The sequence below is a fragment of the Eucalyptus grandis genome, chromosome 3, assembly GCF_016545825.1.
Source record: "Eucalyptus grandis isolate ANBG69807.140 chromosome 3, ASM1654582v1, whole genome shotgun sequence".
Lineage (NCBI taxonomy): Eukaryota > Viridiplantae > Streptophyta > Magnoliopsida > Myrtales > Myrtaceae > Eucalyptus > Eucalyptus grandis.
The window spans coordinates 60536579-60553024 of record NC_052614.1 but is presented as its reverse complement, the minus strand read 5'-3'; the positions used below and the strand labels follow the sequence as shown (position 1 = coordinate 60553024).

The 16446-nt window shown below is 38.6% G+C and overlaps 1 protein-coding gene across 1 annotated transcript; it reads right to left on the bottom strand.

Annotated features, from left to right (window-relative positions):
• Positions 1 to 10423: 10423 nt before the first annotated feature.
• Positions 10424 to 13565, bottom strand: LOC120292022 (germin-like protein subfamily 3 member 3). Its single transcript, XM_039309876.1, has 2 exons — positions 13551 to 13565; positions 10424 to 10987 (listed from the first exon to the last, which is right to left on the bottom strand). Exons 1-2 carry the CDS (start codon positions 13563 to 13565, stop codon positions 10424 to 10426), a joined length of 579 nt encoding a protein of 192 aa, XP_039165810.1.
• Between the last annotated feature and the right edge of the window lie 2881 nt (positions 13566 to 16446).

Here is a 16446-nt window from a genome sequence, read left to right as displayed (position 1 = left end):
CTTCCGCCGGCAGCTCACTTCACGGCGGTGCTTGGTTATCTCGCCTTTATCCCTTATGATACTCACATACAGCGGTGGCCTCAAATAGTCACGGCATTACTCTGCTCCACAAGACATTTCTTTATTGGTAGATGAGTGGATATGAAAAAAATCATATTATATTTTTCTTTTCTGATCATTTGAACAAAATAATTTTGCTACGCAAGACATTTATTTAGCAAAAAATTTTCAGACAATGATATAGCTTCGTGAAATTAACAGTTCCCTTATGAAATGTAGCTAATAACTTACTTTCTACGATAAATTTTTTATTCCTTTAGATTAGTTTGAAATTACATAAATGTCTTAAAAGACACCAACATTTTTAGGAAAATGATTTTCATATCATTCAGTTTTTACAAAACAAACAAAACCTAAAAGCATTTGAACAATGGTCTCCTCATACTGGGCAGTTACAACTCTAAATTCTTCAGCCTCGACACTAGAGGCTCACCAAAATGGAACAGAATGAAAGAGTAAATCTGGACAACAACCGCTTGGCATGAACGAACAGCATATCAATGACACAATTAAATAATTCTCAACACCAGGACATATGAACAGCAAGCACGACATAATAGACATAATCCGTAACACAGCACATCATACATCGGTACAAACACAACGTGACCACATCAACAACTCATTGCATATGAAGATGAACCAATCAGTAACACTGCCCACCCAAATTGAATGCGTATACACGCTGTTACAACTCTAAATTCTTCAGTCATAACACTAGGGGCTCACCAAAATAGACAGAAAAAAATGAAAGAGGAAATCTGTACAGTAACTGCTTGGCATGAATGAACAGCACATCAATGACACAATTGAACAATTCCACATACCAGGACATATGACCAGCAAGCATGCACAGAATAGACATAATCTGTAGCATAACACATTGGTACGAACACAACAAGGTGATCACATCAACAACTCAACGGATATGAAGATGAACCAATCAGTAACACTGTCCACCCAAAATGAATGTGTATGTGATGACTAGAGCAGCAGCTCAATGCTCTTGCAGCATGCACCCAAGATTTAAGATATTAGCAATTCGTTCAATATGCTTGCGATCTCAACGTGTACAGAGAACAAACCAGCAATATTTTTTCATAATATGTTTGCAGTTGGGCACAATAAACATAGATCAATATATTGTGAAGCATAAGAAGTAAATGTGCATGGATCGATTCATTTTCGTTCAAGATGCCCTCGGTCTAAGTTCTGGAATACTTAGATATCAGATTTGTTTAGTAAGCCCTATAGCAGCTCTTCTTCCTTTATTAACCTTTTTCCTTTCTTCTATCTTCATGGTTCCGTCAATGAACACCCTCACAAATTCTATGTGGCTCCTTACGTGGACAACAGGAAGCAACGGATTGTGACGTGGGATAAAGTGAAAGCGAAATGACGCCGTTTTGGGCGAAAAGATGCCGTTTTGGTTGCCAAATTATCTGACGCGGCCGAAGTTACAAGAACGACGCCATTTGCTTTGTGTCTCTCTCGGTTCCTCCACAGGAATCTATCTGGGATTTAGTGTTTAGACTGATCGATTCTCTCTCTCCACTGGATGCGTTACTGAAGCTCGATTTTGTTCAGAGCTCATTTGTCGGATGAAGGTGATTTGGGGCGGCGATGGCCGGTGTTCTGGCGAAGAGGCTCTGTTTTTGGATCCTCTATTTTCGCCGTTCAAGAGCTTGCTCTTCTCGTTCAAACCTTTATTCATCCATTCCTGAAGTTCCAGAAGCTCATCCCACGCCTCAGAGACTGCCATGGAAGCGCTGGTTTCGCCTATAACTTCCCTTGCAGAGATGGACTGGCAGCTCCCCGTTTGGAGTTTTTCCTTGATTTGAGTCTTCGGCCAGCGACTCACTTCACGGCAGCACGGTATTGCTCTGCTCTGTTCCACTCTGTTTCTGCGTCGCTGCTGTGGTTCGTCCGGTTGTTGCAAGTATAAAACGCCCAACTTGCCAGCATCGCCTATTGCTCAAAACTAAACATTCGCTGGGATGGAAAGCAAAAGCCAAACCAAATCTGGAGAGAAACAGTAGATACGAGTAAAAGATGACACACAAAGAAAGCAGGGAGAGTGGCAGCCATGAAAATTCGTCATCGCTTGCCGTTTACGAAACCCCGCAAGAGTCTCCGTATCGTCTGAGCCTGAGATGGGTGGTCGTGGCTGTAGGAGTGCCAAGCGAGGTATTCTACCGTGAACATTCTTCGGCCGTTGATAACTCCGCTGTTTGTTCGTTGCCACTGTGGATTACCAGGCCAACAAAGTTGCGCTGTCCAGTCAAGCCAAATCGTGTCTTGTTATTTTGGAGACTACATCAGGCTATCTCTATTCCAATTAAGTTTCAAAGTCTATCACATGTCCGGATTTCTGGTTAGCCGAAGTTAAAGAGAACGCCAGACATCACAGATGATGTAATGACCGACATTTCACTGCCGCTACGGGCGAAGTCATGTTGGAGTTTTGTTTGTTAAAACAAAATAAGTGTTTTTTTGGTCCCAAAAAGGTGGGAGGAAGTGGGCAATTTAAAAATGTGGGATTTCTTTTTTGTAGTTAAAGGAATGATTGGGTGGGGCTTAGATTCCCACCACACCCCGCACGCGCGGTGTACGAATAATTGTAGTTTAATTAGCACTAATCCATTGTTATTTATTTATTTTTATTTTATTTTTTAATTCAAAGGTTGCCTTTATAATTTGAGGATTTTGCGTAAATGAAATATAAAATGAAAATTCAAAATTCTATTTAAAAAACTATTATTCCGAATTTTATTTGTGTCTTTTCAAGACAACCTTTGGAAAAATTACTTATTCGGTTTGCAACTTTTTCCGAAAGGTTGCAGACTCTACCATACCCGCATGCGAGTGCGTGAATAATTGCGGTTTAATTAGCACTAATCCCTTGTTATTTTATTTTATTTTATTTTATTTTTTAATTCAAAGGTTGCCATTTTAATTTGAGAATTTTCGAAAATGAAATATAAAATGAAAATTCAAAATTCTATTTAAAAAAAACTATTATTCCGAATTTTGTTTGTGTCTTTTCAAGACAACCTTTGGAAAAATTATTTATTCGGTTTTGCAACTTTTTTTCGAAAGGTTGCAATTGTTCGATTTTCGACTTCTTTCGAAGAGTTGCATTTGTTTATCCGAACAATTTTCTAAAGGACATGTTTGTTCATTCTTTGGCAATTTTCACGAAGAGTTGCAAAGACTGTTTCATATATATAGTTGTCATTTTTTGGAAAAGTGTGTGGTCATTTTTCGAGTCTTCTTTCTGAAAAACTGCAGCCAATTTTTCGATTGTTTTCTAGAGAGACCCTGGCGAAATACTAGAATCGTTATCTAGTATTCTCATCCGAGACTTTATTGTATCCTGGAAGAATTTTGCCGGTGACCATTAGTAATGTTATGGGGCAAATAAATCCTTAAGAATAGTGATATCACACTTCAAAGTCCGAGTTGTTTTACTCGATCAGATTTCATTGTTCAACCCATTTCGAAGCCATATTTTCCAACAAGTCACAACTCAGTTTCCGTGCATGTCGAAATCCCAGAACAATAAGTTCACAGGCCCTTCCTTCTTCAGGTCCTATCGAAACCTATAGAATGTGTGATTTCACCTTACTATCACTTCATGAATTGCTGGTAGATTTTATCATAATCTTTTTCAGTTGCACGTAAAGTTGCATCGAAAAAACTAGTGAGTTTTACTTGATAAAATAGTGGGTATAAGTTCCTGTCATGGGATTGAATCATGGGCCGAGAGCACTTGGGGACGATTTGATTCAGCAGTAGAGAACGCAACGCACTATCAAGAGACCTTGGCTGAAAGCATATCCAATAGAGAAGAAATGACGGAGGGGATGATCCGTTAACTTCCCCCGTCTCTCTTGAGAGTGTCGCGACACTATCTCCAAGGAGGTCGTGTGACTCCTGGCGCTGAATACTTCTTTCCCTTATCGGCTTCGTTGGTAGATTCGGTCAGATGTCTTGTGTCTATTTGCTGCGCCGATATCCTCACTTAGCTAAGGAGAGATTGGGATCCAGCGCTAAGGGATCCCCATTGAGCGCTGGATCCCTATTGAGAGCATTGTCTGTTATGCCGTGTCACTTTCTCAGCGGAGCTAGGCGAGACCGCTATGCAAATTTCAGCACTTCCACCGATTTTCCACTCGAATGCATTTGATACGGACGACTCATAAGATCATGCACGTTCACCTGCTCTTTTTCGATCTGAAGGATCTTGCCAGAGAGCATTTATATATTATATAATTTTGATCACCTTAGGTTCACTCTTTTCCCAGTTTAGCGCCTAGGTTGCTTACGCCAATAATATTTGCGAATGAGACGCTATTTGGTCTTTTCACTCTTCTCTTGATAAGTAGTTATATCGTGAATATGGAATATCAGCGCATACAGCGTGAGTATAAATTTTCTTTTTCACAAACGGCCTCATCCACCATTGATTTAAGAGTTTTAACTGCTTATTATCTTCAATAACAATCAAAATCAATAGTGTATAAAGCTGTATGTGGAAAAAAAAAATTATCTATTGGTGTCTGCTATGATTACTGTATTAATATTTGTATTTATAATTTATTAGCTAGAACGGAAAATATTACTGCATGTGAATTACGGGTGGCAATGGGATTGGGCAGGTGCACGATTGCCAAGCGGATGCAGGGAATTGCATCCTGGCTCCACTATTATTAGAGATGCCCTATCATCGGCCCATGTCCCGTGCAGGGACATATATGAGCTCCATCCGCAACCCCAAGGAAGATTGCGGATTTCCCTGTTGCACTTGCCTCACTTGATAATAACTTCAAGATTAAAAATTATTTCTTCAACAAGCCTCTCAAAATTTTTTGCAAGTTATAAAAATCATTTGTGCGAAAAAATGAATTTGGGATTCTTAGATCCTTTAGAATATAATTTAGTTTGGAAATATTTCTGTGATAAATTGATGAGAAAAGGGAATGAAGTATTGGAAGTATTCATGTTATATTGAAATCTATGTTGAAAATAAGAAACTTTATATTACCAAAGTAATACAACTTATATAAAGGAAGAAGGTTAATACTAGAAATCTCCATGTTTGCTGGTCTTATCTACCCCATTTTAGTTGACATAGCGCAAGTATTCGGTACGTGGGGTAAAATTGCCATCCCAAAGCTAAAATGAGGCGTTAGTTCTATTTATGGTACTTAATCAGTATTTCGAGCTTAATATGCATTTTTTTAATGAAGTGATTTATTTATCTACATGTACGAGTATGTTGTTATTAGTCAATATTTGCAACAAATTCTTTTATACATTTATAAATTTTGTAAAACTATTACTAACTATTTTAATCAAAAAACTTAAATTGATAGATGAATGCATTCCTTTAATATTTTAATACTTATCCTCACACTTAAGTTAGACTTTGCCTTAATACTAAAGAGTGAAAATATATACTAGAGGAGGCAAATAAGGGATTTCAAAAAATTTGAATTCAAAACTTCATGTTTTGATACCGTATTAAATTTTGCCAGAGCATTGTAAATTATTCTAAAAACATATGCTGTCACATTAATGTGTCATTTAATTTTTAAATATACATCCTCGTGTTCTTTATATTTTATAATAAAGATACTACTCTTGAATATTTGGAGATTCTATAGTCTAATTACAGCTACTACTTTTTTATATATTACAAAACAGCTTAATATGATATTGACAATATAATCTATTATACACTCCCATCAGAGAAAAAAGATTGATTCGAGTCTTCCGCCGGCAACTCACTTCACGGAGGTGCTTCGTTATCGCACCTTTATCCCCGATGATACCCACACATGCAGCGGCACCTCCCGTAATCGTGGAACTGGCCTTGACTAGCCACCGTATCACTCTGCTCTACAAGACGTTTCTTTATTGGTAGATGAGTGGACACGAATAAATGATATTATATTTTCCTTTTTCGATTCTTTGAACAAAAAAAATTTGCTATACAAGACATTAATTTAGTGAAAACTTTTCGGACAATGATATAGCTTCCTTAAAATTGACAGTTCACACATAAAATGTAGCTAATAACTTAATTTGTACGAGAAAACTAGAGGCTCACCAAACTAGAAGAGAAAAAAATGAATTGAGGAAATGTGGATAGTAAGTACTTGGCATCAACGAACATTACATCAATGACACAATTACACATACCAGGACATACGAACAGCAAGCACCCACAGAATAGAAATAATCCATAACACAACACATCGGTACGAACACAATACAGTGAGCACATCAGCAATTTGGTATTTGGGATATTAGCATTCGTTCAATACGCTTGCGATTTCAACACGTACAGAGAACTAACCAGCAACATTCTCATAATATGTTTGCAATTCGAACAACAAACAGGGACCGACATATAGTGAAGCATAAGAAGTAAATGTGGACGGCTCAATTCATTTTCGTTCAAGATGCCGGTCTAAGTCCTGGAATACTCAGTTATAAGTTTCATCTCATGCACACACTTGATTCGCATCTAATCCGAGAATTTCAATAACAAATCCTAAAATGAGTTGCTACTAAATTATGAAATGAAAGGAAACGAAATACATGTAAAGCCTATGCACTGAAAATAATGTATCGATCAAGCAAAGGAAAGCTCTCAATCAGAATCTGAAACAAAACACACACTGATCTAGTTCAGGAATTTTATCAAACAGGTGGTAGATATTTCGGCCAAAGGATCTAGATGAAGAAATAATAGAGAGGTCGTATCCAGTCTCATCACGAAGGCTCGAACGTGGCCGGATTTCACCCTGGTGGAATCGAGCACTCGATCCATACCTTCAGGCTGGAATCAGCTAAAGGAGGGAGAAGGAGAACCCAGCACTTCGATGATGTTGGCCGAAAACAGGGGCGAACAGAGCATTTCCTGTGGCTGCGAAGCTGGTGGTGTTGGGGAAGTGGCCTGCGACGGAAATCAGCGACAGAGAGAGGAGTAAGGATTCATAGAGGAAATCAAGAGAAAATCACAACTAAACGTGAGAGTTCCTTTTCTCTGCTCTGTGCTCTATTCTCATACGCTCAAATGCGAAGAGCCTATGGTGGTTGGCGATCGGAGACGAGCTGCAGCTACTGGTGTATGGAGGTGACCAAGTACCTAGAAGCTCCTGGAAATTGATTATGCGAGAGAGAATTCGCTGAGCTCCGTGTATCTGCGTTATCACTGTTCTATTCCACCCCGCCGAATGCATATATCTCTGAGATCATCCAACTTTTCGGAGAGGGGGACTTGCTGTTTCAAGCTACAATCAAGGGAATCACTGAAATCGTAAAGCTCTGTATTCAGTTTTTCCCGGAGCTTATTCTTATTAGGCCTCGTGGTAAGAGTCAGTATTACTCATATAAGAGATCGCCCTGCAAACTTTTTTTGCCAACTCGACTGCCACCACGTGTCTCAGCTTCTTCTCATGAACTCTCTTGATTATAGGAACTACAAAAAGTCAAAAATAAAAGGAAAGAGAAAATGAAAAACGAAGGGCTGGCAATTTGCCTGAGAAAAGAGTTCCCCAGCTCTGGGTACCATTTTCTTTTTTAGACAACAAATTGCATTTAACAACAGTTTACTAATTGTCGTAATTTCCCACGTTTAGAGCTTGGGTTGGCGGGTGATTGGGAAAACCATCTCATTCTTTTCTTTTTCCAAATCTTTTAGGAAAGCTATTTTGACTCTTTTTTTCTCCTTTGGAATTCAGTCCTCAAATGCAAACAGTGAGTTTGTATCATGTCTGGATGAAAATAGAGTTGGATGTGAAGAAAGCAGAAGCGATTAGTGGGTAACTGAAAGAAGATTTTTTTTTTGGGTCGGTATCTTCCTTGAAGTTCAAATGAGGTTTTATGATGTTATTTATAATTAAGAGAACATAATTATAAGAGTTAACCTAATAAAACAACTCTGAAAACAACCACGCTAATTACCTTGTTTAACTAGAGTAAATCACAATAGTATTTGCGCATGTAAGATTACTTTATACAATATTATTTAAATATCCATAGCAACTAGTAATTAAAAAATCATATTAATCGTACAAACCGTTGTGTTTTTATATAAGCTCAGCACAAGGGCAATTTTTTTCTGTCTCTAGCAAAATCAAAACTTCCATGACACAACGGTAGGTGACATTTGACTTTACTTGTTACACCTAAATGACAGTGAGTAAACTTGACCCTATTCTCTAATAACTTTTAAATTGATAAAAATACACAACAACACTATTCTGTTTCCCTTTTTGTTCTTTGACACAAATAGAAGAAATAGGGACAAGGCTTAAGGGTATTTCAGGGGCATACAAAAGTTGCGTGAAGATGACAAGTGTAACTACGGGCAAAAGTTGTGGATAAGTTTTGGGAATTATAGGATCTTTTTTGTAGCGGTCAGGTGGTATTTGGGCTAATTTTCGCACGCTTCAAGCAGTCCACCTTTTCGGGTAATCTTAAGAGTGCATTCTTCCATATTGACCTATGTATTCGGGATCTTATTTTCTGGAGTGTTTCCAACAAATCTAAAATTTAGGATTATAAGAAGAGGAGAAAACTCCTTTATTATCTAACAAACAGCTTGTTGGTATAGGATGTATCACTTGGGGTGGAATTTTGGAATGCACAATTTTTTGGGACCCACGGAATTCGCTCCCACTGAAAGAGTCTTCTACTCCTGTTCTTCACGCCAAAAGTTGCCTTCATCTATTGTAACCTTATTCACGCGAGGGGCTTTCCCCCAATCCCATCCATAATTCCTGCACCCACTCAACGTTTTCTTTCGTGTTGTATTGAGATGAAGTAGCAGTCAAAGAAAATAATACTTAGGCTTTAGGCACTTCACCCGTAATGGAGGAAACGAATGCATATGGGTTCGTTGTTCTTATTTTTCCAGAAAGATTTACATGCTTGATGGAGATAATGAAGTCAACATGATTTCACCAATCAAGATTGAAGGAGAAGTCCTATGTTTACGTAAACCTTATACCATATCTTATGCTTATATCATTTAGCCATATGAAATAAATTCCTTGGTTATCATCAAATCTCATCTGAATTTACAATCTCATGATTCTTGTAATTAGAATTTGGTGAATATTGGAAATCTTTCAAAATTTAAAAATATTAACACAGAAAATCATATATAACTTTGTTTGCGTTTGAATACTTTTGTAAATAGTATAGCTCGCTTCTGAGATGATCGGGTATACTGCTCTCTGCTAAGCTGCTATATCGCCCGTAGGCTAATATAGTATACCGACAGTGCTCAATCTAAGCTGATAAGATATACTACTCTCCGCTAAGCTGACATATCGCCTGTAGGCTGATATAGTATACCGACATTACTCTCTACAAAGTTGCCATATTAGAGCCCGTAGGTTGATATAGTATAAGCATTTAAGCAAGCATCATACTAGTGAACAAGTATGGGCATATGCTAGAGTGAAGAAGACTCTAGTGGTGCAACTTGGACATGTGATCGAGCAAGACTTAAAACATAGGCGGACCAGGACATTGATGAAGTAGGAGCATAGTTTTACCAGCTCCAGTCAACAAGAAAGGAAGAAAACCTAGTATTGTGTGGAAACTTCAACCGAGACTAGTGCATTATCATCGAGTGAGTAGGTAGAAGCATTTAAGCAGGCATCATACCAGTGAACAAGTACGGGCATATGCCAAAGTGAAGAAGACTCTAGTGGTGCCATATCGCCCGTAGGTTGATATAGTATACCGACATTGCTCTCTACAAAGCTGCCATATTGGAGCCCGTAGGTTGATATAGTATACCGGTATTGTAACGACTCGAGTCCCAATATGTGATATTATCCACTTTGGATACTGAGTTCTCACGGCTTTAAAACGCATCACACAGATTAGAGGGACCTAAGCCCAACACCAAATGTCAGTTTATCCCTATGTAGATAGGATCCAAATTCTACTGTAATCTCATCTATAATGGGTGGATGATATTACCGCATCACTTGATTTATCAAGCACATTTTTCCAGATGAACATTAGCTCTCAAGGAATTGACGAAGCAACATACTTTTATTCATCTACTCAAAATTCAATAAGAAAGGGAGGCGTTTTCCTCCATAGTCCGAACAAAACAACAAGTTAGAAAGCACTAAAAATTAAATCTCCACTCCAACGACTCACTTCAACACACTAGCAAACCAAATACAACCTAACAAGAAAAATCCAAGGAAAGCCATTGATGACGAGCATATAAGCCAAATTATTATTTCTTTTCATTTTTTTTAAGAGGCTTGAAAAGGTGGTGATTCTTAATGGGTGGATTCTCTATGAAAATGAAATTAGCCACTTAGCCAGTGCCACCAAGAATGCCCTTGAGCTTCTTGACCTGAGCATCATCAAGGAAAGTGGTGGCCTCCACCAACTCAGAAGGAAAATTATTAGTGAACAGAGCAAAGTCCAAGATTTGAAGCCCAGGGCTCGGACTGCTGAAGCTGACTACGGCAAGTGCTGCACCTTTACCAGCATTCAATTGGAAGTGCAATAGCCCCTGAGGGAAAATCATGCTATCCCCTTTGTTGAGGGTCTTCAAGTAGACGGTGTTCGCTGATGATGAAATGAACCTGGCACAAATCGACCCTTGAAGGACAAGGAGGACCTCCGAGCCACCTGGGTGCGTGTGCAATGGAATGACCCCACCAGGGGCTATGTCCAAGCGGGCCAGGGAGATGCCGAGCCCATTCAGGCCAGGGAACTGGTTTACAAATGCCGTGGTCACCGCAGCCTTGATGAGGTTAGAGGTGTTCCCAGCCACGCCGAGGCCTGAGAAGACAAAGTCATTCACGGTAACTGCTGAGACCTCCTTGCAGGAGTAGCCCGCGGGGCCCTCGGGGGCCGAGATGTCTGCTGTTTTCTAACACGTTCAAGCATTATCAAAGTTCATTACATGTGCAATTTTCATTTCATGGGTCTGATATGTATCTTCTTCCTAATTGTTGGTATGATTCTTCTCTCCTTTTCGTGGTGGTAGCAATGCAGTTCGTAATATCACTCTTGAATTTTGCCACTAAAATAGGTATAGGAAACTGCCATGTTATCAACAGAAAAAGGACTTATTTCATCCATGGGTAGAGATCTCTTAATTTAAAGTGTAACTTGATAATTTCAGGAATCCCTTGAGATCACAGGTATTAATATTGACTGACTCTCCATTCGTGTATTGTGATACGATTCGATTAGCATCAATTCAATTCAAAGTCTAAATGATATATATCCTTTAGGTGAATATGTAAAAATACTCAGTCGAAAATATATCTATCGATCCATCGCTAAATCTTCTCATTTCATTTAAAAAAAAAAAAAAGATCTCTTTTTTGGGTAAATTGCTTATTTGATGTTACGTGCAGCACCTTTCATCCAAAGGATTGCAGAATCACCAATCACCATGCCCGTTGTGAAGAGGATTCCTTCCCATCATATACTAATTCTCTCCCATGTGTTTGGGCACACTCATTGGAATCCCATGCGAAATTGCGAAAATTGTTAATTAAATGTATCCGTCCCCTTCTCAACCTAACTCTGATGTATTTCATTTCAATAATTTTGCTATTTAAATGTACCGTCTCATTCTCAACCTACCTTTGATGTGTTTCTTTTCAATATTTTATCTTCTATGGATGGCATTTTATCAAAAAATGAGTCATGAAATAGATTTTTAAATGTGTAGTGGATGCATATTGTTTTCCTTGATTTTGATATTTTAAGTAATCATCTTTTGGTTAAGAATGGTACGAGGGAGCAGGTGCATGTTACATCATTTTGTCAAAACGTGAATACTTATATTTCCTTCGCATACTCTAACTCTGGTTGCATTCACCATGTGCATTCACCTGCTAGATTTGAAAATTTTCGTCTCTCTTTTGTTTTTTTAAGATGGAAATGCTTAGAGCGGCTAACCATATGCGTGTTGTCAGTTATTTACACATGACGTAAATGGAAGATTCCAGCCCATGAGCTTGGTAAATACAATTAGTGTTGTTCAACATGGACGCTTTAACTTTTCTGTAAAAGCAAATAACCCTAACTAGAGTGACTCTTTATGTTTTTGGCCCCTAAATTAGACGAACGTATAAGTTTCTGAAAGGATATTATCCATAAATTATTAAATATGACTTCAAATCAAAAGTATATTTAATATGCCTGGAAGCGTCAACGACTTTACATAATTTAAAGAAATAAATAATATGCTAGGAGTGGATTTGAGACGACAAGGATTTTCAATGAAATTTTATTGAATTAAAACAAATGACCTAGATTCTTGGAGGTCATGTTTGCTCAACGACTAAAGTTGAATATAAATTGCTAATGTAGATAAGTAGAGTGCGTACAAAAAGTAAAAAGCTTATAAAGCACGACTGGAAAACTTTTACAGACAAAGATGAGCACTGAAAATGGTAAACCTAATCTAATTCGAAATTAAAATTCAAACTTAGGCAAAATCTAAAATAAATTGATCCATTATGAATGATCTTCTCATCTTCATCTTCAAAGTCAAGTGCTGTTGTGATTTTTCCGTCTTGATAGTTGATGATTCCCTCTTTTCCTTGACTCTTTCTGTGTCATTCAATGGCCGTCCTCTTATGAGTTTTGGTTATTCTCCGCATGAATCTCACACTGTTTTGACTTACGCTCTACTCTAACATGATTTGTAACTGCTGCTAATCCCTTATTAATGGTTTATCTTTGATTCAGTCTTCAAAAACTGTGCATATATCGAGTCAATCTATTATTGCCCGTTTCATGGTGCCCATTGGAAACTTATGATCAATGAGCTGATCATTCATTCCATCAATGGGCCTTGTGGTTCAATTGTATTGCCATGGCCTTCATGATTAATGATCTTATCAGACGTTCCATTGATAGCGCTTTGTGGATTAAGTGTATTGTCATGACCTGATTTTGGCAACTTCTTTTTTTTTACATTCAAGGTCAAATGTTTTCTTTTTTATTTCTTTTTTTGGGTCAAAAAACTTCATAGCTTTCATTTAGTAGTAGACTACGAATACAAAGTAGTTACTTCAGAACATAACAACTCCAAAAAGATTGAGTGGGTGGGTGGAGGGGTAGAAGACCCATATTCAACATAAGGGTATTATTAAGGTGGGCTTTGAGGACTCAATCCGCCACTCTATTAGATTCTCTTTTGCAATGGGCTAGCTTTAGGGATTATAAATTCTTCAAACGGGCCTGGGCCTCGAAGGTGAGTGCTCTGACTTCCCAAACTGGTTGACCTGCAAGTGTACTTAGTTCCTTCCACAGTTGAAGTTATCTGTTTTTAACTCAAACTCTGTTGCATTCTGTCTCTGAAATCTCCATAGGGTTTCCATGATAGCCATGGCCTCCGCTTGGAGAGCCGAAGCCACGCGCGCCCAGGAGGCGAACCCAGCGTTTAAATTTCCGGTGCTGTCTCGGCATACGCAGGCGATTGCCATCTCCCGTCTCTTCAACAAACGATCCATCCACGTTTAACTTGATCATGCCACGAGCAAGGGGCTTCCAAGCCGAAGGTTTGCCTGTCCGCTGGTTTAGATCTGCTTGCTTTCCACTTACCCATCTGCTGATGCTTTGATTTTTTGCCAAGGCCCCGTCTATGAGGAGTTGGGGCTTTGGTGGTAGAGTTCGGAACACAAAATCGTTCCGGGCTTTCAAACTTTGCCACAGCAGTAGGGTCAAGAATAGCATATGTCGATGGAATCTATGCGAATAACTGTAAGGCTGTAACGTCCTGCATGCCAGATCTTGTACAAGTCTGATCAACATGCTCAGCCAAGTGAGGTTCAACCTCATGGAGATCACTGAAAAAAAAAAACATAGAAGTGCTCCCGTTAATCTACTCAACTTCTAACATCTTCGCCAATCAGACATCGGTGAAAACTGTAACAAACCTCTTTTATCTCCCATGAGAGCATGGATTGATATCTGAATAGTTCAACACTCTCCGGATTCTCCCTTACATGTGGACTGACATATTGACTTAACACGGAGCCCTAAAATGGACTTCAATGCACGGAAGCAAACGAGAGGGCCTCAAGTATGTATAAGTCATGAAGTTGCCATGTCAATTTTTCAGGTCAATCTATCTGCAAACTTAAACTAGACAGAAGCATCACTAAAAATCCTTTGACATTTTAAATTCTCTCCCACATGCATGTTAGAAGAGTAGTCAGTAATTTAGGAACCAGTGCCACAATCTCTGACACTAATTAAAAGGCAAAGTTGCGCCATCCACACACTGAAATATCCAGCACTTGTCTTCAAGACCAAGGAACGAGTATGCTTATCAAATTAGACAGGAACCACATCCAATATGCATACCCAATCCAAGTCAGCAACATAAGAATTAAATTAAGAACAAACAAGTTATTCACATTAAAATTGACCCAAGCTTCAGATACCATATGCAGATGACCTCAAAACGAAACCTTTCATTCACTCCTTCCAAGCCTTAATGGTTTGGTTCATCTTTCCACACCTCTCTCAACAAAATTAAGCCACTAGATCACCCTTTTTCATTCATCCAAACTTCAAATACGTGGCAACACAAAGGCAAGCAAAATTTAGGCACATCAGAAGAAACACCTCCAGATTAACACCGACTCGGATTCCCTGAATTTCTTTCCGAAACTTGAGGAACAACTCGGAGGGCATCAAATTGATGTTGTACCGTTCGTCCCACGAGGTGGGTTCTTCGCCGGCTGGACTCGTCTCCATGTTCAAGCTCCCAATACTGCAAAAAATCAATAAAGAACAGTTCTTTTCCACCATACAAAAATCGCCAACGCGTTTCACTCAAGACCCAACTCTCAAAATCGAGAATTCGACACTCATCGCTAATCCGACACATCTTCGGAGATAACACAGTCCATGTGAAGTCGGTTTCTGGGTGCCTTGACATGAACTGAGCTGCTCTGCATCTGTCAAATTAACCTCACAATTCGCATCAAAACAAGCGATGAGAGTGTAAAGCATACCTTCGAAACTAGAAGAACAGGACTCTGTTGGCGCATATAGAACTGTGGTTGAATGCCGAAGTAAAAAATGGGGATGAAGTTCGCAGCTATGACAGTCAAAAATGATGGCGGTACCCGGGCAATTTGGGGCTCGCATCGTTTGGATTATATACTACGAGACTACGAGTACGAACGAGTTTTTGCCGAAAGAGGAAAATTGTTTATTTTTTTTTTGGTCGGAGAGGGAAAATTGTTTACTCGGCCAAAAAAAATGTTGATTTTACTGTCTATGCACTGAGTAATTATCGTTTCTCAGTTGGGCCAAATTAATTATGAATATGTCAATGGAAGCTATTAGCATTTCAAGAAAGGATTAATTCATGACATATTTACTCCAAATTAGATTTATATCCAAACTAATGTTCGTCTTAAGAAAAATCTAAAATTAGTACTTCTGATATAATTTTACTCTCCACATTATATTCCAAACTGCTAACGAATATTGATTTGGGGTAAATGTGTTATGGGTTATCAATTTTGGATTTTTTTTTTGTCTAACGAAAATTAGTTTTAATAAATGGGTCATAAGAGACCAATTTGGATTAATTTTTGGGGGCAAATATATGAGACAAATATCACGCCACACCTCTAGAGTTCTTTTTAACAATTCTTACAATTGAGTTTGTTGCGATTGTGAAAGTTCACACTTACGAAGTAGTAAATGAAAGTTATAAACATGATAATGCTTACATTTGCAAGATCCAAAAAGGCCATTTGGATGCTGGCAAGTAGTGGATCAAAGTAACTAGAAAGGCGGTTTTAAGTAGAATGATATATGAAAGATACAGAAATAAGAGAGATGCGAAGATCTGTTCACATAAAATCAAGAAGCACGATGGCATCAAAATATCAAAAAAAGACACCGTCAAATAGGATGAGAAATGAGATATAGAAGGTGGCGAAGAGCGAAAAACTAAACTACCACAAATGCAAGAAGGGCAGGGTGATCAGGCTAAAGAAAAAAAGAAACAAAAATTTCTATCTGCAAACATAAAATCTACCATCTTAAAGATGCAGAGTACTAATTGGCTACTTGGTGTTTCACAATCTCCTTACATTATTGAACCCCCAAGATAAGCTCCATTTGGCGAATCAACCTATTATCTTGTCCTTGTCTTCATGGTGAATTGTCAATGCAGACACATCAGGCATCGGAGCTGCCATGGTTTGTAGGTCAGCCAGAGATAGGGACCAGCACAGATTCCACCACCGAGGCTGTGTTGATGCCCCAATGTCCTCCGGTATTCTCCTTTGTGTATATACTGGTGAGAGAACGCAAGATGGCAATGTAGACATTGTGTTA